The sequence below is a fragment of the Diospyros lotus genome, chromosome 3 (assembly GCF_014633365.1).
Source record: "Diospyros lotus cultivar Yz01 chromosome 3, ASM1463336v1, whole genome shotgun sequence".
In the NCBI taxonomy this organism is placed as follows: Eukaryota; Viridiplantae; Streptophyta; class Magnoliopsida; order Ericales; family Ebenaceae; genus Diospyros; species Diospyros lotus.
Genome location: NC_068340.1, coordinates 31,960,216 through 31,987,390, shown reverse-complemented (window position 1 = coordinate 31,987,390; position 27,175 = coordinate 31,960,216). Strand labels below are relative to the sequence as shown.

Here is a 27,175-nt window from a genome sequence, read left to right as displayed (position 1 = left end):
TAGTATTGTGCCAAAACGGCTGTCAGCAAAAAAGCCTGGAATTTTTTCCAGTTATTTGTCTTTAAGTCCAAAGAAATTTTAATGTCAATTATCATCAATAAAAGCATAACTTACTGAATGTTGAATGAAGAAAGGCTACATATGTCTTTAATAATCCAACTTGTAGATCTGCCCTCTTTAGTGCTATAACTTCTCTTTAGTTCTATAACTTCCACACTAGCTTGTCAGTTCATGAGTTCCCCCAGAACTTGATTTCGATTTGTAGTTGTCAAAGTTGAGAAGTTATTTATTTTTAAATATGCTAGTTATCATTTAAAGCCTTTTTTTGGGTGCAAGCATGGACAAGAATGAAGTCACGATTTTAATTCTTAAGCCTTATTTGTTTCTGAAATGCTCCTCTCTCTCTCTCTCTCACCCCAACCAGTTACAGCTTCATTGTTAATGAATCTTATAGTGTCCATTGGATCGATGATATGTGATCTTTAATGGTACCTCATTTATTTGTAGGCCCTTCTTTTCATATGTCTGTCTGAAATTCCAACACATCCTAATCTGGATGAGGCCTTTGTTCAGGGCTTACATCATTGTTCAAGGTGTATATGACATTGTACGTATGAGACAATAGTTTGATGTTTTTCAGTCTAGGGTTTTTAACAAATATTATTTTTATTGTTAGTATTTCTACAGTTTCTAAAATTTTATGGTTTTAGTAATTGAATTCCATCCTTTAACATTGTTGGAAGGGGACTATTTTAGAATGTTAGCATGTCCATTTAAAGTACTCCAGGGGCAGCAAGGAAAAAAAACACGACAACAAAGGAATATAGGAAGGATGGAATCCACATTCACATGTATCAGTTCAAGTGATTAAAAGAATTTACATTTATCTGTAGCTTCCCTCCTCTTCTTGCCTTGTCTTTTGCTATTTCATCTATTTTGTCTTGATTTATCATTTAAAGAACATCTCTCTCCTTGTCTTATTTTATTTTATCTTTATTTTTGCATTTCTTTTAGTTCAAACCTCTTATATCTTATTATTTTCTCTTTCTCTGTTGCAATTTTCTTTTCTATTTCCCTTTTTCTCTATCTTGTCCTCTTTTCCTTTGGAAATCTCTTCTTCTTCTTGAACTTATTGATTATCCTTTTTTTTTTTTTCTCTTTATTGTTTCTTATTTAATCTTCCTTTTCACCTTTCCTTAATTGGTGGGTTGATGGATCTTACATTTATCACCTTCTTTAGTGCTAGTGAGAAAAGTAAGGGTTTTCTGTTTAGTTTGCAACAGCCAAAAATTGAATGTTCATGCTTCTGGAAACATATCTATTTGCAACTGCAAGCTATACCCTTGTCCATCTGTGGATTTAATTATTGTGGTAGGGTTTAAGTCTGCTGCTTGCACCAAGTTTAAGGAAATGGAGGATTACATTAGGCTAGCTATTTCTTGTGAAGTTTCATTCATTTATCACTTCTCTTTTTTTTTTTTTATATTTACAGCAACTGCTCTTGATGTCCATTCCTTCATGCTTCAACTTGAAGTGCAGAGCATATAGTTTACTCAGTCAGTGTTATCATCTTGTGGGAGCTATTCCTTCTCAAAAACAAATATTGAACAAAGGTTTAGCGCTTACAGCTTCTACTGGAGAGGGGTATGCAGGTCTCCTAGCTTCTGTTTTCATTCTGGAGGTTTATTAATTTACTTAACTAGTATGTATTTATATTGAACACGGCTGTAAGTTTCATTAATTTGATGGTAATTATATGCACAAGCTACATTACTGGCATTAAGAGCTAATCAATAGATACTGTTAGAAATTAGGGAGAAGGCTTAATAATTTTATTCATTATGTCCAGAATTGTATATATACAAAAACTTAGCTAATCTATCATAGGAAACTCTCAATTTAGGAATTTCCTCTAATGGAGACAATCTCTAATTGATTTATAGAACCTACTAAATTTGTACACCTAACCTTCTAATTATGTATTAGGAAATAATTCAAAAAATATAGCTTGATTGACAGCCCTTAAAATCTGCAATCACTCTTTATGATCTCCGACACTTTCTCTCAAGCTGGTGAGTAGATATCATCCATTCGTGGGTTGGAAATTAATGTCTAAAATTGGGGATTGTTGATTACTTTGGTAAACACACCTGCTAACTGTGATCCTGAAGGCACATATGGAGTACAAATGAAACCACTATCCAGTTTTTCCTTGATAAAGTGTTTGTCATCTTCTATGTGTTTTGTTCAATCATGTTGCATAGGATTATGTGCTATACTGATGACTGACTTATTGTCACAATAGAGCTTCATAGGACCGTCCCACTCAAGTCTTCCAAGATAATCTTTAGCCATAGTAATTCATATATACCTTCTGCCATAGCTCAAAATTCAGATTCAACACTTGATCTTGCCACAACATTTTGCTTTTTGTTTCTCCATGTGACTAGATTCTCTTCAACAAAGGTGTAATACCCAGAAGTAGATCTTCTATCTATCACTGAACTTGTATAGTCAACATCGATATAAGTTTCGGGTGTAATCTTAGTATGCTTCCTGACCAATATGCCTTTCCTAGGAGTCCCTTTTAAGTAGTGTAATATTCTGTAGACTGCCTGTAAATGTATTTCCTCCGGGTTATGCATAAATTGACTGACAACGCTCATTGCATAGGCAATGTCTAGGCATTTATGAGATAGATAGATCAGTCTGCCAATAAGTCTTTGATACACCTCTCTATCTATTGCTTTGTCTCCCTCAACTTCCCCAAGTTTGTGGTTCTGATCTAAAGGTGAATTAATCGGTTTGCGTGCCAACTTTCCCATATCCCTTAAGAGGTCAGTAATATGCTTTTGTTGAGAGATAAAGATCCCTATCTTGGAACAGGCCACCTTTGATTTCTAGAAAGTACTTAAGATTTCTAAACTCTTTGATTTCAAATTCCTTCTTTAAGTTCTGTCCTAGACTCTGTCTTTTTTTTGTTGATCAATCCCAGTTACTATTATGTCATCCACGTAACAATGAGAGTTGTGACTCTACCTGAGCCCAAATGCTTGATAAACAAAGTGTGGTCTCCTTAGCTTTGTTTGTAGCCCATATTTTCCATTACTTTAGTAAACTTTCCAAACCAGGCCCTAGGTGACTGCTTTAAACCATACAATGCTTAAGCTTGCATATCTTATGGGAGCTATATTTTTAGCATATCCAAGGTGGGATTTCAATATATATTTCCTCTTTGAGATCTTCATGTAAAAAGGCATTTTTTACGTTAAATTGTTAGAGTGGCCAATCAAAATTCATAGCTAGGGATAACAGAATTCCCAATGTGTTCATTTTTACTATTGGAGCAAATGTTTCTTGATATTCTATTCTATACATTTGTGTGTACCCTTTTGCTACCAGCCTTGCTTTGTACCATTCTAATGTCCCATTTGCTTTGTATTTCATTGTGTATATCCAGTTGCATCTTATTGGTTTCTTCCCTTTTGGTAGGTCTACAACTTCCCATGTTTTGTTTTTCTCCAAGGCTTGCATTTTAGCATTCGTAGCATTTCTCCAATTCTCATAGTTCAAGGCCTCAAAAAGAGTATTAGGAATTGACACAGTGTTTAAATTTGTGAGGAAGCCTTTATGACAAGGAGACAATCTCACAAATGACACAAAGTTTGAAAGTGGGTACCTTAGTTGTTTGGTGCATTCCCTAGTTCCCTTCCTTACGACAATAGGCCAATCCAATTTAGATGTAGATTGAGGAGGATTAGAAGGTATTACCTTAGTCTTAGGATCAGGTTCTAATGCTTGAACTGACCTCGATTTAGGATGCAGACTCTTCCTCGTTGAGTAAACCTGAGGAAACCTATTATCAGACGCATCTACATTCCCCTCAACTAAGGATACATGTTTCGGTTCAGATTCAGGCTAAGTATCACCAAGCTCGGTTTGTTGAGGTTCAAGGGTAGGAGCAGGGAAAAAAACAAGTAAATCAAGTAAAAAATAATCCTTATTGTCCACAAGCATAGTCTTTCTCTAACAAGAAGGTGGAGGAAAAAAGGATGCGAGCTCATCAAATGTAACATCAGCTGAAATGTAAAATTTCCTTGTAGATGGATGGTAGCATTTGTAGCCCTTTTGGGTGGAAGAATAGCCCACATAGATAGTTTTGAGTGCTCTGGGATCCAATTTCCCCTGCGTTTGATCATGTATATGAACATAGGAAACACCCCCAAATATTCTAGGAGTAAGATGATGAGTAATGGTAAGATATGGATAAAAGTGTGACAGGACACCCATAGGGCTTTGGGGATTCAATACTCGAGCAGGAAGGCAGGTTGATAATGTGAGTGGCTATGAGAATTGCTTTCCCCCAATAATGTTTTAGCACACTTCGTAGGAATAGTAATGCCTAGGTTGTGGAGAGATGGTGACCGTTTTTTCCTTTTAGCTATCCTATTTTATTGAGTAATATAGATGCAAGAAGACTCGTGAATAATCCCTTCCCTTTGGAAATAGGTTGACAAAGTATGATTAAAGTAATCTCTGGCATTGTCTGAACAAAATCGTTTAATTTAGACACTAAATTGGGTTTTGATCATGGAAAGAAAGTTGGGCATTATAGTACTGACTTCACTATTGGATTTGAGCAAAAACAACCAAGTCGCTTGAGTACAATCATCAATAAATGTTACAAACAAACGAGCTCCAAAAAGACTAGGAATTGGAGCAAGACCCCAAATGTCACTATGAATCAATTCAAAGGGAACCAAACTTCTTTTATAAGGGGAAAAACTGAACGCTTATGTTTATTTTAACTCACAGATCTCACATCACACACAAAGTGTTTATTTTCTTATCCTTTGAACAAGAAAGGAAAGATAACTGCAAGAGCTTGTCACATGCCAATGGTAGCTATTGTAATTTTACCTTTTCTTCTTGTTATAATTCTGTTATAGAATTGTCCAATAGCTAAAGGCTGTTACAAATTCTGTTGTACTGCACATGGGTGCATGTGGATGGCTATGAGGCTATATATAGAGCCACAGCCAGAGGATGGGATTTAGTGATGAATTACACGAGTCTTTCCCTCTAAATTCTTTTGCATCTTCTCTCTCTCTCTGTGTCTTCCAATTTCTCTTCCAGCAATTTCCATTAATTTTTGGAAACTTTACCTCCCTAACCCTTTGTCGAATCCAGTGATTTGACAATTGGTATCAGAGCTCGGTGATTCTTGACCAACAGTTCATGCATTCCGGTGAGCCATAGGTTCCGAGCAATCGGAATTTGGTGTAGTTTTGATTGGAAGAATACATCGATTAATATCGAAGAGTTGGAGATTAATTGGGCTGAGTATGACCGACTATCATCGGTGATCATTCTAGGCAAGTGGGTAGTCAGCGCTGGCGGAAGGGACACGCATGAAATAGATGGAATGGTGATTGGATGTGATGGAATTGGGCATTCGAGAGAACCAGGGGCAGATGGAGGAAAGACTGGAAACAATGGAGCTTAGCCTTTGCCACACCCAAGAAGAAGTGAGTCAAGGCCGAGCAGAAACTATGGCGGTGGAAAGAAAATTGAGAGAGGATTTCTCCCATCACCGGAAGGAATTTTCTGGATTCGGGTAGCAACTAAGCACAATATTGACCTTGTTTTTCAGGCTGCCTACTGCAAGCTTGTCGGCGGATTTTCTGCCGAGGGCCAATCCGAACCCAATACTTGCTGGGGGTCGAACTAGGCAACGCACCCCAGGCTAAGGTGGAAACAGAGGAGTGGTCGAAATTAGAGCCGGATCCAATGGCATGGGGTGTTGTATCAATCCTAACCTGATTTCAATGCTGGGACTCAACATCCAGGTATTTGAAGGAGACAAACCAAGATGGTGGGTAAGAAGGTGCGAACGTTTCTTTTACCAATATCGAGTGGCAGAGGAACAAAAGGTAAACATCCCAATTGCCTATCTAAATGACACACTTGATACCTGGTTTCAAGGATTGAGTTGGAGGATGATACTAAGTTGGCCGGAGTTTGTAGAAGGCCTCTGTTTGCGATTCGAGGAAAGAAAGATGGCATATGTTATTGAAGAATTTAACAAAATGAAGTAGGAGGGGACGATGGACGAGTATTTAACCAGGTTTGAGGAGCTTAAGTTGCTGATAGATGTCGTTCACCCCACATTGGACGAATCCTATTTTGTGTCCAGCTTCATCAGTGGGTTAAATGAGGAGCTAAGACCAATAGTCAAGATGATGCAGCCCACCACCATTAGTCAGGCTGCAGAGAAGGCTAAATTGCATGAATTGGCCCTTGAAGCACTTCTCAAGAAGCATAGGATTGTGCCAAAGGGTCTAAACACAAGCAGCCCGCTGGTAGGTAGTGGAGAAGCATATAAGGCTGCCAATTCGGGTCAACAAAAAGGAAATATGATGCCCAAGACCACCCCAAATCCAGCCCCAGTAAAGTCTTTATCCATGGAGCGGAAAAGGCAACTCGAATTATGTTTCTGTTGTGGAGAGAAGTATAGCCCAGGTCACCAATGCAGGAGACAATTGCTTCAGATGGAAGGGCTAGAAGAAGAAGAAGAAGGGGAAGTAGAAGCTGCAGGGGAGGTGGAGGCTACGGGAGAGGAGGACTGTGAGATTTCCGTGCATGCATTACAAGGAAGTGCATCGGGGAAGATAATTAAGGTGAAGGGATCGGTGGGAAAGAAAAGGCTGATGATTCTTATTGATAGCGAGAGCACACACAGCTTCCTAGATGAAGTTACAGCTAAGGAATTACAATGCCCAACACCAAAGACACTCCCTTTATCAGTCACAGTTGCTAATGGTAGCAAGACGATGAGCACACTCAGGCATCAAGGGTTTAAGTGGATGATGCAGGGAGAGGAGTTCACATCAGATTTGCGAATTCTTAAGTTGGGAGGCTGCAATATTGTCCTCGGGGTTGATTGGATGAGAATGGTAAGCCCTCTAATCTTTGACTTTAATAAGTTAGAGGTTACCTTTGAAATAGAACGGAAAAGACTTGACATTAGCAGGAAGCTGGGAGACTGGAGAATGCAAAATTTTGACAGGTCAGAAGATCCAACAAGGGGAATCCTCAATAGCTTAGTTACACTCAATTTATGCAGTTGAGATCGAGGAAGGTAGAGGTGAGGGTAGCAAGGAGACAACAATAAACTTGAGGACACCCCATGGCCTACATCAACTTCCACTCTGCAGTCACTCACTAAGGTACACTCTTGTGATCCCTTACACTCACTATTAAATGAATTTGAGGATATATTTAAGGAGCCCTCAACCCTTCCGCCCGCCCGTTTTCTTGATCACACCATACATTTGAAACCAAATGCAGACCCTGTCAACATTCGTTCTTATAGATACCCACCCAAACAAAAAGCTGAGGTATAAAAGTTGTCTAAATCTATCATTCAGCCAAGCCAAAACCCATTTGCCTCTCCTATCCTATTAGTCAAAAAGAAGGATGGAAGGTGGCAGTTTTGCATTGATTACCGTCATTTGAATTCCATCACTGTAAAAAATAAATTTCCTATTCCAATCATTGAAGATCTGCTTGATGAATTAGCTGAAGCCACCATTTCTTCAAAACTTGACCTAAGATCTAGATACCATCAGATCCGAATGAGTCCTAAAGACATTCAGAAAACAGCTTTCAGGACTTATCAAGGATTATATGAATTTCTAGTCATGCCCTTCGGCCTAACTAATGCCCCTGCTACATTCTAAGCCTTGATGAACCACATCTTTAGCCCCTACTAGAGGAAATTCATCTTTGTGTTTTTTCATGATATCATCATATACAGCTCATCCTTGGACCAGCATTTAAACCACTTGAGGGCGGCTTTTGAAATTCTTAGATCCAATGAACTGTTTGTGAAAGGGTCCAAGTGTACCTTTGCAGAGGAAAAAGTGGAATATCTAGGCCATATAATCATTGGAAGAGGAGTAAGTACACTCGAAAAAGATTGCAGCTATGTTGGAGTGGCCAAAACCACAATCTGTCAAAGAATTGAGGGGTTTCTTAGGCCTGATAGGGTATTACCGAAGGTTCATTTGGAACTATGGAATTATTAGTTGGCCACTCATTGATTTACTTAAGGAAAATAACTTTTGCTGGAATAGTGATGCAGAGGAAGCATTTCATACCCTGAAAAAGGCTATGATGCAGGCTCCAATCTTGGCCTTGCCAGATTTTTCAAAGCCCTTCATCTTGGAGACAGATGATTGTGAATCGGGAACAGGGGCTGTTTTGGTGCAAGGGCAAACCTTTGGCTTTCCTAAGTCAAGCTTTAGCCCAAAAACACTTGGGCCTCAACATATATGACAAGGAATTGTTGGCAGTCCTAATAGCAGTAGAGAAATTGTCACGACCCAAGGGTCTTTATTGTCATTTTTTAAATTTCTTGCAAGTAGCAGTGTAACTAACTGATCTGTTGTGGGGGTGAGGACTGTCATACCTCATGTGTAGGCTGTTACCGCCTATGCATGGCCTATAAAAGGCTTATATGCATGAGGATGGGGATGGATTCATGATAATAACATTGAATTCTTTCCCTCTTAATTCTCCCTCCAAATTCTATCTCTTTCCCTCCCAATATTTCCTTCTCGTTACCCATAAACATCGGAAATTCAAGTCTCAATCCAAAGGCTTGACAGAAATAGAGATATTATTTGGAGGGCAACCAATTCATAATCAAAACCGATCACGAAAGCCTCTAGTTCTTGTTACAACAGAGGCTACATACGCAGCTGCAGAAGGAGGGGGTGACTAAGCTGCTTGGGCTGGATTATACAATACTATATAGAAGGGGTAAGGAAAATATAGTGGCCTGATGCATTTCCCGGAAGGAGGAAGGAGCAGTTTGCCAAGCAATCTCAGCTGTAATACCTGATTGGGTTAAGGAAATTTCAGCAAGTTATGAGCAGTCCACTTGGATAAAAGATATCATCTCACGGTTGGCGATTCAACCTTCAGATCAGTCTGGTTACGCCCTAACAGCATGGTTACTAAGGTATAAAGGGAGGTTGGTGATAGGGGATAACAACCCACTCAAGGAGAGGATCCTTCAATCCTTACACAATTCACCTATAGGGGGACATTCGGGCTTGAATGTCACATACAACAGGGTGAGACAGCTTTTTTATTGGCCGGGGCTTAAGTGGGATGTGACCACTATTGTCTTGGGGTGTCCTATTTGCTAGCGCTGCAAGCATGAGCAGATTCCCTATCTGGGTCTGCTGCAGCCACTCAACATACCGGAGCAAGCATGGGAGCAAATCTCCATGGATTTCGTGGAAGGATTACCTAAATCGAAGGGGAAGGATGTGATTCTTGTAGTGGTGGATAGGTTGACCAAGTTAAATCACTTCATGAGCTTGGCACATCCTTTCGTAGCTTTGGAAGTAGCTAGAGGGTTTTTAGATTCGGTTGTTAAGTTGCACGGACTGCCTCTATCCATTGTGTTAGACAGGGATAAGATTTTCAATAGCAACTTTTGACAAGAATTATTTAAGAGTTTGGGGGTGAAGTTGAATATGTATCATCCAGAAACGAATGGACAGATAGAGAGGGTAAAGCAGTGTTTGGAGTCTTATTTAAGGTGTATATGCTTTGCCAAACCAAAGAGTTGGAACAAATGGTTGCCCTTAGCTCAATGGTGGTATAACACTAGCTAGAGGCGGTTACAAATTCTGTTGTACTGCACATGAGTACATGTGGATGGCCATGAGGCTATATATAGGGCCATAGCTAGAGGATGGGATTCAGCGATGAAGTACATGACTCTTTCCCTCTGAATTGTTTTGCATCTTCTCATTCTCATTTCTCTCTCGTTCTCTCTCTCTCTCTCTCTCTCCCTCTCTTCCAATTTCTCTTCCCATAATTTCTATTAATTTTTGGAAACTTTGCCTCCCTAACCCTTTGTTAGATCTGGTGATTTGACAAAGTTGTAAAAGAGGGATGACCTAACCTATAATGGTGGAGCCAGATCAAGTCTTTAGCAATGGGTTGATGGTGTTCGGAGAGGAGAGTGAGGGGATGTTTTTGCTTGCTGATGTCTAGTGTCTCAAGCACATCAAGATAGTACAATTTTTCCCTTTCCTCACACGTCCAATCATCATTACTGAGCCCTGATCCCGAAATAAACAATGTGTTGGAAAAAATGTAACTTTGCAATTTAGGTCTCGAGAAATCTTGGTGATAGATACTAAGCTTGTGGACAGTTTAGGAACTTGAAGGACATTTTTAAGGGTGAGATTTGGACTGAGTCTTATATCTCCTATTCCAGCTACAGCGGTCAAAGAGCCGTCTGTAGTGGCTATTTTCCTATTACTAGGATGAGTATAAGTGCTGAAATTGTAAGAGGCATGGATCATATGATCTGTGCTGTGTCTGCCGAGTCAATAATCCATGAATGTCTAAACACTTTTTCTGAGGCAGTTAAACAGTGAGAGGGGGGAGATATACCTAAATGTACCAATGAATAGGTACCTGATGGTTTCTGAAGGGCTGCCAAAAAATTCCTCAACTTCTCAACCTCCTCTTTATTGAGATCTGTTGAATCTAGGCCTTTCTCTGCTCCTTGCTGTGTAGTCACCTGGTATGCTTGCCCTTTGTAAGGCTTATTCTATCCTCCTTCGGTTCCCCACTCTTTGCTGGTGGTTTTCCATTCAATTTCCAGCATCTCTCTTGGGTATGCCTCGGTTTGTTACAATAGGTACACCGTAGAGTGTCCTTATCTTCCCCACTTGCTGTTTTGGATTCAGCCTTCCAGTTTTCTCTCAGTCCTCGGGTTGCAGTTTTTGTCAGCATGCCTGATGTCTCCAGTGATTTTTGTCTTCGACATCACTCCTCTTCTGCTTTCTTCTACCAAGAAAATTGAAACTACTTCATTGAGATTGGGTAGATCATCTTTACCTAAGATTTGGATTCTTACAGGATCAAAATCTGCATTCAGTCTTCCCAAAAAATCATATGTTCAATCCCTCTCAATGAATGCCTTAAGCAATGCAGCATCCTTACTATCCACCATCTTTATCACCTGATATTGATCCATTTCCTACCACAGCCCCTTCAGTAGGTTTACATACTTGGTGGTTTTGATCCGCAACTCATAGATCTGGGCTGCATCATTGACTTTGGAATAAGTTTGTCAGATTGACTCCCAGACCTCCCTTGCTGTTGGTAGGAGCATACATGTGTCACGTATTTCTGGTGACATAGAACTCCAGAGTCGAGCCATAATCATCAAATCCTGCTCATCCCATGAGTCCAAATTGGGATCTCCTTCCTCAGGACCAGTTCCGATGATATGGTTGAATTTGCCTTTGCCCTTTAAAATGGTTTTGATCAGCTGTGACCATTTTAGATAGTTCTTCCCAATGAACTGGTATGCAACATTGATTTGCTGCAGTTCGCCAGAGATTGGGTTTGCCGGTAATTCTCCGGTGCAGTGAGAGACAACTTCAGCAGAGGTGGTTGACATCCTTTGGGGCTGCTAAAAAATTTAGGGCAACTAGTGATAGAGCGATGAAGGCCGAAAAACTGGACAGTAATGAAGGCTGGAGGTAAGGCCAGGAAAACTGAACAGCAATGAAGGCTGGAGGTTAGGAGGATAATTGGCAATGAAGGCCGGAGAAGGGTTGCCCATGGAGAGTTCCCTAAAGATCTGATACCATGTTAGAAATTAGGGAGAAGGCTTAATAATTTTATTCATTCTGTCTAGAATTGTATATATACAGAAACTTAGCCAATCTATCATAGGAAACTCTCAATTTAGGAATTTCCTCTAATGGAGACAATCTCTAATTGATTTACAGAACCTACCAAATCTGTACACCTAACCTTCTAATTATGTACTAGGAAATAATTCAAAAAAGATAGCTTGATTGACAACCCTTAAAATCTGCAATCACTCTTTATGATCTCTGACAGATACCTATGATCTCAGTGTGAGATAAATGTTGAAAACACGTGGGCTATCATCCTGACTTGTTTTCCATTTACATATTTGTAGCACTAGCTTATATTAGGTTTGTTTCAACTCAATTAAAGTTTCACATGCTAGTTTAGTACTTCATTTTTACTAATCAAGTTTTGAACAGTTTGGACCGTGATTAGGTTTGGGGGTGTTTTGACCCACTGTTCATTCTTCCGTTTTTTTTTTTCAGTTTTGGGTTTAATTTTTATGTTTAGTTTTCATTTTTGTTTTCTTTTGGTATTTTTTCCTTCTCCCTTGCAATGAATGGAGTCGCATGACTCCAGTGACTCCATTGGTGATGGTTGCCTAGCTCTGGCAACTGTGAGGTGGGGTCACAAGGAGCTCAGCAACTTCTCTGGTCTAGTGGTGTGAAGGGTATGGGAGGGACCAAGGAAAGAAATTTAAAACAGATTGGAAAATGTGGAAACACCTTTTTATTATTTTCATTTTTCCCTTAACATTTTTAAAAATTTTCAGCATTTTTGTAATCAAGGCCAAAGAATCAAACGCCATTTCTTGTTTTGTTTCTAAAATAATGGAATTGAAAGAAGAAAATTAAAAGTGTAAGGGGTACTAAATGTGCCCTTAGTGTTTGTTTTTATTATTTGTTTTTAAATAGCAGATATTGTAGATGTTATCTTGGATTCTGTTGCGAATTTGACAGTTATGGGTTTCCCTTGAAGGTATTCTGCAAAGTTATGGTCTTGCAACTTCAATTCACAGCTTGCAAATGCTCTGATAATTGAAGGAGATTATCATGGTTCAATCTCTGCTTTGGAAAATGGATACAATTGTTCGTCTCAAATGTTCTACCCAGAGTTGCAGGTATGTTTGAATGTGATCCCAGTCACTAATTGACAGCATCATAACATAGAATGTAGATGGATAGTCCTTTTGTTGTGTATTTTGTGGTATTTAATTACTTGCAATCAACCATGCACTTGTCAAGGAGGCAGGGGTGCATACCTTGTCATTTCTTATTTGGCCTGATTGTTGCTTTTGTCAGATGAAGGTTGCACCTGTGAAAATAGTATGTGATTGTACATGTTGCTAAATATCTTCTTCAACTGGTGGATCAGATGTTCTTCGCAACCTCTATCTTGCACGTGCACCTCATGCAGTGGGATGATGTTAATTTGGTTGAGAGAGCTGTCAATAACTGTCACGTGGTTTGGGAGTCTATTCAGCCTGACAAGGTAAGTCCAAATGTTTTCTATTATAAATTAGTTTCTGTTTTGCTTATGCCTTGTAAAACTTGTATTGGTGCTATAACTGTAAGGATAGAGAGTTGTCTGACCATTATTGCTTCATTGTTTATGTATTTTGACATTTTGGAGTCTATTTACTCCTTTTTTTGGTTTACAGTGGTAATGCTGACTTCGTTAACGGCTTACAGTGGTTTTCAGGTCCTTTTTTATTGAGTCCTCCGTAAAGTTGTTAGATGATCTTGATTTAGGATAATCCACGTTGAGAGTAGTATTACGGGAACAGCTGTATGATGGGAAACATATGAGCTGTTCCTTCAACTCCTTTTTGTATGAGTGGCTGGGTTCACGCTCTAAAGGCATTTTTCACATTATATATTACCTTTAAAAATAACTTGGTTGGGATTTATGGGCCATACATGACATGACAGGCCTCCACATACGCTGCAATATACTAGTATGCTACAAGGAATATGCTCATACATCAGGAAGTCTGACAGCTCTTTCTTTGATTGGTATAATAGGCTCTTATACAGCTGACTGGCTATGGATTCTCACTATATTGTCCCGAGCCCAAGGATCCCCAAGGATGTAATCGTAATTATGTATTATATGAATTAGTTAGTTGTTGTACTTTACTGTTTCAGTGATTGTACCTTTCAGTAGAGTAGCCCATAAATAGGTTAGATCAATTAGAGAATGATATGGTTGAATGATAATTGAATTTCTGATTCTCTCTCAAATTCTCTGATCCCTCGTCCGATCCCACTGATTCTCTCTCTTTCTCTGTTTTGTCTGCATTTCTCCCTCTCTTCTAACTCTCCCTCCAATTCTTTCTATTCTGATCTGTCTTACTGATTCCTTCCAATTTTCCTATGCAAACCCTAGGAACATGACATGTATCTTGATTTTGATATAGATGATTGTCTAACATTTTAGTGGTGATCCTTAGTTTATAGCTTCACTATCTTTGCGTCTCTGTTTTGAAACTTAGTAGTAATATTAGTTTATCTGAAGACTTTTTATTTCTAGTAAAGTTTTTGTATACTTGGCTTTTATTGATTGAGGAAATTATGAAAGGAGTTAACATAGTAATAGTGTTGTCAATTTGTATGTGAGCCTTAACTAAAGGAAGAAGTCCAATGGATCCCTATTTCAGGTTTGCATTTTAAAGTTTTTCTTATTGACAAAGTTTGGGTAGAGGCCTTCTTCAAAAGATGAAGTTGTGAAGGCCCTTAATGATATAAGAGGACAAAGCCTCTGCCCCCCCACCCATGGTTTTATCATTTCTTCCGTCATTGTTGGGGCTTTGTGGGTACAGATGTTTTTACTACGATCCAAGAATCTTATAATTCTGCTGCTTTTGGAAGAAAATCTAAAAAATTCTAAATGCCTCATTTATTGCTCTTATTCCCAAGAAGGGATGGGCAGAAGAACTAAGGGATTTTTGGCCACAGTTTTATAGGAAGTGAGTACAAACTCTTGGCTAAGGTTCTATTATTAGATTGAAGATGGCTATTACAAAAGCAGTACTAGAACATGATAACGCTTTTGTGATGAATAGATATATTCTGGATGGCATGTTGGTGACCAGTGAATGCTTAAATACTAGGTTGAAGATAAGAGCCAAGACCTTATTTGTAATTAGGACATTGAAAAAGCTTATGACCATATCTATTGGGGCTTCCTTCTGTATCTAATGGACAGAATACGGTTTTGGCTCAAGGGGGGATCAAGGATCATCATGTATTATATTTCTTCCATTGGATTATCACTGCTGGTCAATGAGTTACAATGGGTATTTTTCATTACTGATTACTCCAAAGTTCTTAGACAAGGTTATACAAACCACATGCTTCTTGAAGAGGCAATATGATTTAAAGGTGGTAGAGTGTCCTTATGAAGGGCAACACCACTAGTATTCCCATGTACCATGTACTTCTTGTCCTCTTTTTTTTGTGTACTTTGTTGGGATCAATATGATTTAAAGGTGGTAGAGTGTCCTTATGAAGGGCAACACCACTAGTATTCCCATGTACCATGTACTTCTTGTCCTCTTTTTTTTGTGTACTTAGTTGGGATCAATATTGTTCTCCTTCGATCTTGTGGTTTGGGTATTAAAAAATGGGAGGGCTTTCAGAGGAATGTTATTTCATCTAAATGTGGTCTTAGAGGTGATGGGTAGTCTTAAATGCTTGAATTGGTCCCCTTATAGGGTAAGTTTGGTATGGAAGTTTATGTCCTTTTTTCTTGTATAATTTTTGGTTGACTTATCCATGTCTGTAGCTAGTTAACCTATTGTCAGGGAGGGTTACTCCCTTTAAGGTGGTTTGTTTGTTTAATACATTTACTTGTTAGGAAAAATAATAAAAATTTTCTTGTGAGATTTTGCTACTGTAATTTGGTAGTCATGTGGCTGTTTGTGGACCCTGAAGTTAGATCTTGTTTGAATCAGTTTCCTTGACCGTTGTGTAAGAAAAATTTTGTTCCCCAAATTTGTTGGGCACATGCTGTGTGCCCAAGCTCTTGGTAGACAACTTTACATTAGGGCTGATTGTTCTCACATACCAAACCAACTTTGTTTTATGTGCTATTACTGAATTTCAATTTTTGTTCTTTTGGCCTTTACCATGTTATGTCTCTTTTGCTGAATTCCAATATTCATTCTTTTGGTTTTTAATATGATCTATCCTGTTCACTATTTCATTTTTCTATATTATTATTTTGACAACTCCTATCCGTAACAGAGACAACAATGTGTTGGTTTATTCTTTTACAATGAGCTGCTGCACATATTTTATCTGCTCCGTATATGCGATTACAAGAGTGCTTCCCAGCATGTTGAGAACTTGGATTCTGCTATGAAGGCTGACATGCAACAGATGCGGCACATCCAGGAGCTGACCAAGGAGCTTAATGCATTAAATCTTAGTCTCTCTCGGTCTGGCCTACACCATCGAGAGAGGTCTGCGCTTTCTGAAAAACAAGCTCAGCTTGAAGAACAGCTCAGTAAAATTACTGGAATGAATTCAGCTGGGAAAGAATCTTTGGAACCGGCATACTTTGGAAATGTCAGACGGACCTGGGCAGATAAACTTGAGTTGGCACCACCTCCAATTGATGGGGAGTGGCTCCCAAAAAGTGCTATCTTTGCATTAATTGAGCTTATGGCTGTCCTTTCTGGGCGTCCAAAAGGACTTCTTAAGGAGTGTGGCAAGCGGATTCAATCTGGTCTGCAGACCATCAAAGGTTGGTTTTATGAAATTAAGACAAGACAATAGTGGCATGTGTCTGCTTCTGTCATGTTGAATCCTCACCTGCACATAGCCATGTATCCTGATTTTGTTTGTGAAGTAATGGGTTTACATTATTTCCTTTGGTTCTGACTCCCCACATGGTTTAAGATTACATCACTAATCATCTTTCTTGTCCTCATTTATACCCATTGGTAGTGAGCCTATGCAGGTGAGTCCATTGTTGCTGTCCTTGCTGAGCTCTGATGTCCTGAATTGTCCCAGTTGTAAACATACTTGAAAGAATATGCAATAACAAATGAAAATAGATGATTTGAGATACCTGTACTTGTGCAGTGGTACTTTTAACTTACTATATGTCTACTAGAGAATTTCATCATGAGGCATGAGATACTGTGCAAATTTTGCCCCAAAATAGGGAACATAATCTGTCATATTTATGCAGTTCCTCTCTATAGTCATGCAAAAAGTTTTAGCTTATGTCATTGATCGTTGTGGAGAATTTTCTGAAAATTTTAGAGACCAATGCATGGAGGCTAGTGGTATGTTATTTTAATTGATATATACACACCATGCACTTTATTTCACGGGGTGTGATTAAATTATCTTGGATAAAGGGTGCAGGCTATTGAATGGAAAATTCGTCCAGATATTGATGTGATTGAAGTATCTTGGATAAAGGGTGCAGACTATTGAATGGAACAATGGTCCATATATTGATGTGTAGCAACTTATTTGAAAAGTTCATGAGTTTCCATTTGAAAGCATCTGGGACTTTTAATTAACCAAGCTTTAACCACTTATACACATTCAAAACCTGAATGATTTTTCATGTGCAGATGAGCTGGTGAAGCTTGGAATCAGTGATGGTGTGAGAGGTGAGCCTCCACATTCTTGATTATTAACAAAATCCAAGTTTCGTCATTGTTTTTGATTTCTAACATTTTTTATATTTTACGTGGAGGTGCTTCATTTTGTCTAACCTTTTTCCTTGATGGTACTGACATGAGCTTTTTGTGGATTGTTTTGTCAAGCAGAAGTGGATCTGCAGCACTCTGCCATTTGGATGGCTGGTATATTTTTGATGCTTTTGATGCAATTCCTTGAGAATAAAGTAGCTGTGGAGCTCACCCGATCTGAATTTGTTGAAGCCCAAGAGGTTGGTTCTGAGCTCCATTTTCTCTAATAGCTGAATGTGTTACATATCTTTATCATGTTGCTCTGACTGACTGTGGAAAGATAGTTGTACCAACAGGTTTATCCAATTAGTTTATTTGAAGGCTAAAACAGTTATAATCTAGTTTTTTGTTTGTTAACCCTCATTTGTTCTAGTCCACTACGGCACTAACTCTGACAGTATGAGTTAATGATGAATAGCTCATTATAGAATTCGGAGAGAATTTTGTTGAGACTCATGGATCCACACATCAACCTAATAGGATAATTTTTAGATGAATTGTGAAACATTTTATATGTAGACATGTAAATATAACTATTTCTTTTTTTTTTTTTCCATTTTTCATTTTAAATGAGTTTGTATTTTTATGGTGGTCGGCACTTGGACAATCAACTGTCTGATCTCTGCACAGCTTCGATTGGCTTGTCCATTTATTGCTTTGTACTTACATAAGGAGGAGGTAAACCAACCCCACCCCCCCCCCCCCAAAAAAAAAAAAAAAAAAGAAAAAAAGAAAAAAAAACACATTTAGATTGAGTTAAAATATATATATATATAAAAAAAAAACCCTTAAGAATAAAAAGTTGAGATCTGGTTTGCAGTACAAATTTACAAACTTTCTACAGTTTAGCTACTTTTCATCTTCAAGAGGCATCCTGTTTCCAAGAAATTCATTAAAAATTGTTGTAAGAGAAATCTATACCAAAGAATGAAAAACTAGGAAATTTCCTTGAAAATTGAATTTGTTTTCTTGTATCTGCTGTTATATTATTGGTCAATCTCTCAGACGTGGAAACACATGAAATACACTAAAATTTCATATACTAATTTTTGTCGTTTCTTTCTTATTTATATCTATTAATCATAATATTTTGGCATATCAAAATCAAACCAGTGTCAACAAACACTATTTTAGGGACCTTTGGACATTTCTGGAGATGAGATAAAGCATTTGTGAGAAACATCTCATCATCTTCATTCTCTTTAAAAACTAATTTTATGGAATTACATTCATTATCTAAATGGAAAATAGTAATGATAGGGCTTTGGTTGTCTGCAACAAGATGTGGTTGACATTGAACAACGTGCCCTTCAATGATGGTTGGTGGATGACAAGATTTGGTAAGAAAATAAAGAAAGATGAATATCAGCTATTTGGTATGCTCTATGGCCAATTTAGAGATTGAAGATATAGATATTTTATAAGAGTTTAGGAGCCACCTCTCAAGTGAAAACAGTATTTTGTGCACATCTTGCACGGTTGGTTTTCTAGGTTGCTTAATTGCTTTTTGGATTTTTTGGGTCTCTTTTGTGTAGATAAATGAAAAGTATTAGGTTGTTTTCTTATGCCTTTTTCCTTTTTCTAAGTTGGTAACTACGCTTTACTTTGAACCTTTGTATAAAGGCATTCTGTAGCCCTGGACCCTGGTGCCAATACACCAACATTCATTGGTCACTTCCAAAATATGTGTTTGGCACTCTAAATGCATCTTATTATCTTCTAGTCTTTTTTAACCAAAGTTTTGGTAGCAATGGTAAAGTTACTCCTTTCTGACTGGAAGGCCATGGGTTCAAGTTGTGACAATAGCCTCTTTGTAAAGCATGGGTAAGGTTGAATACAAAAATGACCCTCTCCTACTCCTTGCAAAGTGGAGAGCCTCACCCTAGGGACACTCTTTTTTTAACTATGAACACTTGGGGAAACCTGTCTATCATCAGATGTTACAAATTAGAAGCACGGAAAAATAAGTTGAGGATAAATTGTAGTAATAAAAATGATATGGATTTATATATTACTCCTCCCTACTTCCATAACATTTTACGAATAGAGTTTTCTAAAATTAAATTAAAACTTAATACAATGATTTCCTAATCTGTAAAATGTGGGTTATTCTTATGTATATTTATAAGATCTGTAATTTACAATTTGACGTCTGCTTTCCTTTGTCATGTTCTAATCTTTTTGGCAATTATTGTGCCAGTGTGTCTAGGGTATTTTGTATCTGTGTTCATTTTTGTCTCTATACTCTTAAACCTTTGATTCCCAGTCTATTATACATGTTGAAGAGTGAAGAAAAAAAAATGCAAACTTCTTCCTTATAGATGTTGAAAGGTACCTATACTACTGGCAGCATTCTGTGTTCCTTTCTGTATCTGTTCTGTAAATCTTTGATTCCCATTCTATTGTAGTTAGTTGAAAAGAGTTAGAAGAAAAAAAAAAAAATGCAAACTTCCTCCTTAGAAATGTTGAAAGGGACCTATAATAACATTCTGCCAATTGTTTGTTTCTTCTGCTGTTCACATATCTGACCTTTTAATCTGCCTTGTTTTGTCCTTATACATAGATTCACTAGTAGATCAAGATATTGCTTGCGAAATATAAATGGTGAACGTGATAAGTATGTTTGCAGGCTTTGGTGCAGATGAGAAATTGGTTCATTCGCTTTCCAACAATTTTACAAGCTTGTGAGAGCATTATTGAGATGCTTAGAGGGCAATATGCTCATTCTGTTGGCTGCTATAGTGAAGCTGCTTTTCATTTTATTGAATCAGCAAAGGTATGTTGGTAAATACCCTCAGCAGCTTGGAGAGTTTATGTACTGGTTAATGTATTGTTGCTAGAATTGAAGTTTTGGTTTGAATAGCTGTTTCAACATGCTCCACCACATCATTTTGCTGAGACTGTTTGGTATTACACTTGCAATCAGAAATAAAAGAGGAATTCTAACCACCTTTACTTGAAATGACTTTCCCATCCTCTCAATTAAGCTGAAAAAAAGAAGGGAAAATAATTCCCACTCTCTTAATTTATCTAAAAAGGAAAAAATGGGGCAAACTTTTGGATTCTTGAACTCTAAGCACCCCAGAAATAAATCAAACTGGAGATGATATATGAGATACTCTCTTTTGTACCAAATGAGGATTTCCTTCTGATTGTACAGATTACTACTGTGATGGTAATACTGGAAAACAGTGTGAATTCTTCACAACAGTCTTCTAGTAATGAAGCAACGTACTGAATGTGCCAAGTTTGAGATATTTGACACTTTTATGTTTTTGAATTTTCCTAAAATGGGGCCACTCCTATTGTGATATCTTTCGCAAGCTTGTTTGCCTCCGTAACTACTTGATAGAGGAGGCTAAAGTTGCAAGTTGAGCCAATCGGTAGTCTTAGTTTTATCTTTTTGCTTTCTAATCTTAGTGATCTGGAACCAATTGGGTTCTTCCAATTATTGTAAGAAACAGGATCCGTGTGTCTTCTTTAGGTTGTTAACTCATTCTCCTAATGTCTTAGTGATTTTAAGTGGAATAATAAGTTATGATATAGTACGTGGTACAAATTGATAATTGTTCCTCCTCTCTTGGTGACTGAAAAGTGGTTGAAGTGAGGATGCAAGAAGAGGGAGAAAAATGATTGTGTCAAGATCTTAATATTCATGTTTGTATGTTTCTAATAGTTAGTTTTGGTCTAACATGATTTCTATGGGAAGAGAGAGATTAAGATGGATCCTTATCATGAAATCTAACTGACGATGTCCAGTGTGTTTCTACATTTAGCTGACTCAAAGCAAATCACTACAAGCTATGTGCCAAGTTTATGCTGCTGTCTCTTACATTTGCATTGGTGGTTCAGAATCTTCTGCACAGGTGAAATAGTTCCTGTTATTATCAACATGTTTGTCACATTTAGAATATTTTTACTGTGCTTAATATCAAAGCTGTACTTTCCGAATACAGGCTTTGGATTTGATTAGACCAGTTTATGAAATGATGGATTCTTTTGTTGGCATCCGAGAGAAAACCAGTGTTCTCTTTGCATATGGCTTTCTATTAATGAGGCAGCAAAATCTACAAGAAGCCCGGTAAATATATCCAAGCTCTCTATAAATTGTTTGTGGATAGGCATTCACTGTGAGATACTTTGTGCCCTACTGCTGCTGTACAAAACCATTCTGTTGATTTCTCATAGCATTTGAATCTATGAACCTTTTTCCTTAAGTGTGTTTATGAAGACCAAGATTTCAATAGTGTCGCATATTCTGTGGTGACTTCTTGTGACTAGCATGGGAACACTAGATTGTGGTCCAAGGTGATGTATTATGAGAAAGTAAGAGGCTTTTGAGTTTGAGAGAAACTTCATGGCATGTTTTATGGATTCTGAAGTGTTTGCTCTGGGTTTTTCCCAATGGACCAAGTGGGAATCTGACTTAGTGATGGGGGGTAATTTCTGTTATCTAAACAGATGGTTAGGTCAAATGTGGGAGTAGGTAGACCATGTAAGCAAGCAATTTGGGGAAGCATATTAAGTTGGATTTGTTCCATTGGGCTGCATATTTTCAGAGGCCTAATGGCAGGTGACATAATGAGGCTTTGAAGTAGATTTTGCATATGTGAGACTGACCTATCAAAGGCACAAGTTATTATGTAAGCACCCCCGCCCGGATATCCCAACCACCCGGTCTATCCGAACGAAAGCGCTTACATAGAGGAAAGAGAAATAGATATAAGACAAAAATACCCTGGCATGCATACATACGAAAAATACAACAGCGAAAGCAAAACAATATACATGCACGCCCACAAGTACCCCGCTGGAACAGCGGTCAAGGAGTATATAAAAATATACAGACACCTTGTGCCAACAAATAAAAGATACAAGGAACAACTGGGCACAGTCAAAAATGAGAGTCAGAACTCCTAACAGAACATCTAACTGTACACCCTACCGACACGGCTGACTGCTAGATGGCGCGGTCCTCGCCCTCGACTTTTGCTTTACCCTTACCTGGAATGATGGAAAGTAAGGTGAGTCGCAAGACTCAGCAAGTTTATATGAAAATGAAGGCTGTAAATGAAATAGAAGAGGAGATCACCCCAAATATAAACCCACATGTACACACAAGCCATGTGACGCAACAACGCAACAGTGCCGCATAATAAAAACACATACCGGTCCTTGGGGCCCACATAAGATATCTGGCACCCAAGTCCCAGACCAATCTGCCGCTAGCCCTGAAAGGCAACATAGATCTCCAACAAACCTGTGCGCACTGTCCTGGGTCGGTACTCCCGTCACCCGTATCCCTGCCGGTACTCCCGACAGCCGAGCCATAGGCTCCCTCGGAACGGTACTCCTGTCCGAGAACTAAATACTACCAGTAACCATGCAATGCATATAAAATGCAATGGCGTAATGAGCATCAACGTGATACAAGGCGCCCATACATCCAGGCATCAGGCCATGCTCCGCCCATATAGTAAATCACACGCGATGCATATGCCCGTGCTGGATGCAACCTAACCAAGCTAGAATGTCGTGATCAAGCATAACCAAAACATGATAAATCCCAGCATGCGGCCCGTACCCATGTGCATATCAAACCATGCTACAAGAATAAAATGATACCAGATCATGCTATAATCACGTAACAGGCAGAGCCAGTCAACAGTGCTTGGCACCGGTCAGCGGTCAGTGATCAGGAGATACCATTTGACGGCCTAAGATAGACCGTACGACAGTCACTCCGTCACCGAACAGCCGATTCTTGCCCCTATTGCACAACCGCTCTAGCCAATAAATAATCAAAAATCCATAATAATACCCGAATAGCTAAGAACCTAGCCCCGGGTGAGTACGGCATCATTCCCATAGGCAACCAACGAATAAAACCCTCGAGACCGGTTTAATAAATTAAATTTTAAAACAAACCGTTTTAAATTTCATAATTTATTAACAACCGAAACCAACGAAGGGAAGTCAAATAAATTGATAACGAAAGAATCGACAATGAGGGTATAAAGAACTTGCCTTTCCGAAGATAGCCTTAGACTCGATTTGACCAAACGCGGTCAAAATTATACAAACTGCAATATCTCAATTATTGCCAAAATTAATAATATTAGGCTCTAAATAAAATTTCGACCACAGAGAATATTAATCACTAGCTGCTCTACATACTTGGATAATTAAATCCGGAATTAAACCTGATTTAATCTGATTTTTGAAGCCCAAATTTCTCAATTTCACGTCGCGAGCTCGTTGCTTTCTTTCTGAAAATTTGCTGCTGTTCGTTTGAAAAAGAAATGCCTGAAATCGGGCTCAAATCCGTGCAAAAGAAGCGGTTGAGGGGCGGCCACGTGGCAACGCTAGGGAGGCCATGGCCTCAATCAAAACGACGTCGTTTTGACGTCTAGGGGCTGAATTAAATCAACCAAAAATCCCCCCCCTCGCGCGCCTGCCCGCGGTTTCGATCCCACGCCCGCAGCCTGGTCACCCTCGCACGCGACCACTCGCGCCTGCATGCTTCTTCAACCTATATATGACTTAGGTTATATTTAAAGTGATGTTTGGCCTTTTCCGCAACTCGTGCCAGCACCCCCAAACTTCCATTAATTGCACTCTCACCCCCTATATTAATTGCAGAAATGCCCGAAACTTCTAAAAATCACACAAATTAATTTATTTCAATTTTTTTCTAATTCCAGAAATTCCTAAAATAATTAATCAATACCTTAATTTCTTATTTCCTTAAAATCACATAATTTATTTTTATTTAATCACCACAAATTATTTTAATATTTCTTTTAACTCAAATTACCCCAAAATTAAATTAATTACCATTTACGGGACGTTACATATTATATTCTTTATTTGTTTAATATCTTTTTTAAGCTTCAGCTTTGGTGGAAAGACCTGGAGTAGGGTTGGTCCAGATGCATAGTTGCACTGCTTCATGGTTATAAACATTTGTCTGAAAAGTTGCAGAATATGCCACTTTTGTTATTATATTTTTTAGCTGTGGACGTCAAGCACTCAAATTCAGATTCTTATCTATTAGAATAAAATGGAAATATTAAATAGAAATGAACTCTTTGAAACTTGAGTTTACTTTATCTGGGCACTTGCACTTGGTTTGGGATGTGGGATACGTCTAATATGGCTAGTTAGTTGGACATGCAACAGATAAATATGTAACTTGTAGGCGGTAGAATTCAGCATAAGAGTACGCATGACTCAAAAAGCCTTCAGTGTCCAATTCTAGGGACACCAAATATTTTCAAGAAATATGAAATTTAGTAATATCCTAGTGTTTGTCATCACAAGAATTATTTGAATTGGACACTTAAAAATGCATATTTGCACCTGATATATGTGTACCCCGTCTAATTTAGTATTTATGAAAATTCTCTCCAGTTGCCAAGCAATTTGAAACACCATTTTGGAGTTCAATACAACACTAGCTTTTATATATTATGGATAGAAACAGGAGATTATCATAGTGCCTTAACAATGGCCATCCCATTAGTGTGACCCATAATTGTGGACCTTTACCCCTAGTTCCATGGAGGTTGAGTGTCTGTACTATCTCTACAGCTCCTCTCTCTCTCTCTCTCTCTCTCTCTCTCTCTCACTGGGTGACAAGTTGGTTGCAGAGTTGGGCTAGCTACTGGCTTGCAGTTGACGCATATTCATTTGGGAAATCTTCAGCTTGTTTCGCAGTATTTGACTATCCTTGGCAATTTGGCACTTGCTCTTCGCGACACTGGCCAAGCCAGGGAGATATTGAGATCTGCCCTTACATTGGCAAAAAAGCTTTATGATATCCCCACTCAGATCTGGGTGTTGTCAAATCTGACAGGTATGTCTTTCCCATGTTCTTCTCTTTCTCTTTTTTTTTTTTTTTTTTTGGAGGGGGGAATAAAGCTTGACTGAGGAACAAATCGTTTGAGGTGCTAAGAATAAGGTATTTCAATGGGATGACCAAATGAACTGGAATAAGCATCTTCTGATTTCTTATGGGTGTATATTAGTTCCATGATGTTTTCTTATCCTTTCTTCTCAGTGTTAATATTGCACTCGATAAATTATGTTTTATATTATAAATTAGATCATCTTCATGTTATTGCACTATCTTCTGCGTATTATTCCACTATTTTTTTTTCCTTCTTCTGATATTATATTAGCTAAGTCCTTGGAATAGTGGCAATATCATTTTTCATAAATAAGACAACTTACATGATGCACTTGAACCATTCTATGATTTAGAACCTTACCAGAACATGACCACTTGAATTTCTCTCTTTTGTTGCTTTAAGTGTCCAAGTCGTCTGCATTACCAATACAATCATATAAGATTTTTGCGTCTACTTGAAAAGGCAAATTATGAACAAGTAGTAGATAAAAGAACATGGCTAAGCAGTGGTTTGAGAGATTTTCTTTTTCTTTTTTGGTTTTTGGTTGGATAAATAACACTGTATTTAAGAGAACAGCCAAAAGGGGCAAAACTGTATGAAAAAAAAAAATAAAGAAGAAAGAAGAAAAGAAAGTGGACTGAACTGCTACAAAGAGAGAGTCAATGAAACTCAGAAAAAACTTGAGAAGAAAAAGGAAATATCCCTAAGCCATGTAAAAGGGGAAACAAGAATAGTTCCTTTAAGATGATAAAACTGACAGATACTAACTACACGTTCAAAAGCTCTCAAAATTCACTCTGCCTCCAAATATGTCGGAAGATACAAAAAAGAATGGTCTTCCACGCATAAAGCTGTCTATTATTTGGCAAGCCAAACTCCACAACTCCAAAAATCGAATAATTGTAGCTTGTGTCACGCACTGCACACAAAAAGTGTAAAAAAAGCTCCATATGCCACATGATTTGACAGTGGGATCCCCCACTTCACGCCAGTGGTTTGGCAGTGATTGTTCATTCTTTTATGGTGCCCGTTCATTTGGTTTATAACATCTACTTTGTGCAGCTTTGTATCAGCAACTAGGTGAGAAAGGCAATGAAATGGAGAACCTTGAATATCAAAACAAAAAAATGGGGGAGCTGCAGAAGAGACTTGATGATGCTCGTTCATCCATTCATCATATAGAACTGGTGAGGCTTTCATATTGTACTCGTTATACTTCTGGCCTTCTATGAAGAATCAGCCATATTATAGCTGGGCAAATTAGTATGAATGGATTGTAAGATCTATTTTCTGGCCGATTTTCACTAATTTATTTCACCTTAAGCAGATCGACAAAACGACAATTCATGTTCATCAGCTGCATGAAGTTGACATCAAGCGTGTAATGGCCGGCCCATCAACGGGTATCAGTCTTGACATTCCAGAATCTGTTGGTCTGTCAGCTACAGCACCTGCTCCATCAAGGCTCATGGATTTAGACATCGGAAGACGGGGGAAGAGAAAAATATAGTCCCCGATCTGCAAATATGCCAGTCTAGGGAGATCAATGTTCGCTCCATTGCCATCCTGAAAGTGGTCAAGGTTGGGTTGATTAATGTTTGGGGGAATAGGCAATTGTTGCAAGATAGATGTCTCATCTTCAATTAAAGATAATCTGTTTGTATATATTCTCTTGGCTTTCAGGTTGATTTGGCTAATTGACAGTGCAGTTGTACATAGATGTTCAAGCTGTTTCTCTGCAGTTAACTATGTTTCATTTTGACTGCTCTGCCTTTGATTATGCTCTCTAAATCTAGTGTAGGTATGTAATCGTATTATCTTTTATATGGCCAGTTTCAACATCATGCAA

At 38.3% G+C, this 27,175-nt stretch overlaps 1 protein-coding gene across 1 annotated transcript in view; it reads left to right on the top strand.

The window, feature by feature from the left end:
* Positions 1-27,175, top strand: part of LOC127797097 (sister chromatid cohesion protein SCC4) — a 28,916-nt gene extending 1,741 nt beyond the window's left edge. Inside the window, exons 2-13 of the mRNA XM_052329628.1 lie at positions 1,493-1,644; positions 12,679-12,820; positions 13,075-13,191; positions 15,948-16,449; positions 17,294-17,332; positions 17,492-17,613; positions 20,043-20,189; positions 21,190-21,279; positions 21,370-21,494; positions 25,066-25,271; positions 26,389-26,513; positions 26,654-27,175. Of these exons, the coding sequence (XP_052185588.1) occupies positions 1,493-1,644; positions 12,679-12,820; positions 13,075-13,191; positions 15,948-16,449; positions 17,294-17,332; positions 17,492-17,613; positions 20,043-20,189; positions 21,190-21,279; positions 21,370-21,494; positions 25,066-25,271; positions 26,389-26,513; positions 26,654-26,836 (1,950 nt within the window). The 3' untranslated portion in view covers positions 26,837-27,175. The remainder of the gene's footprint in view (positions 1-1,492; positions 1,645-12,678; positions 12,821-13,074; positions 13,192-15,947; positions 16,450-17,293; positions 17,333-17,491; positions 17,614-20,042; positions 20,190-21,189; positions 21,280-21,369; positions 21,495-25,065; positions 25,272-26,388; positions 26,514-26,653) is intronic.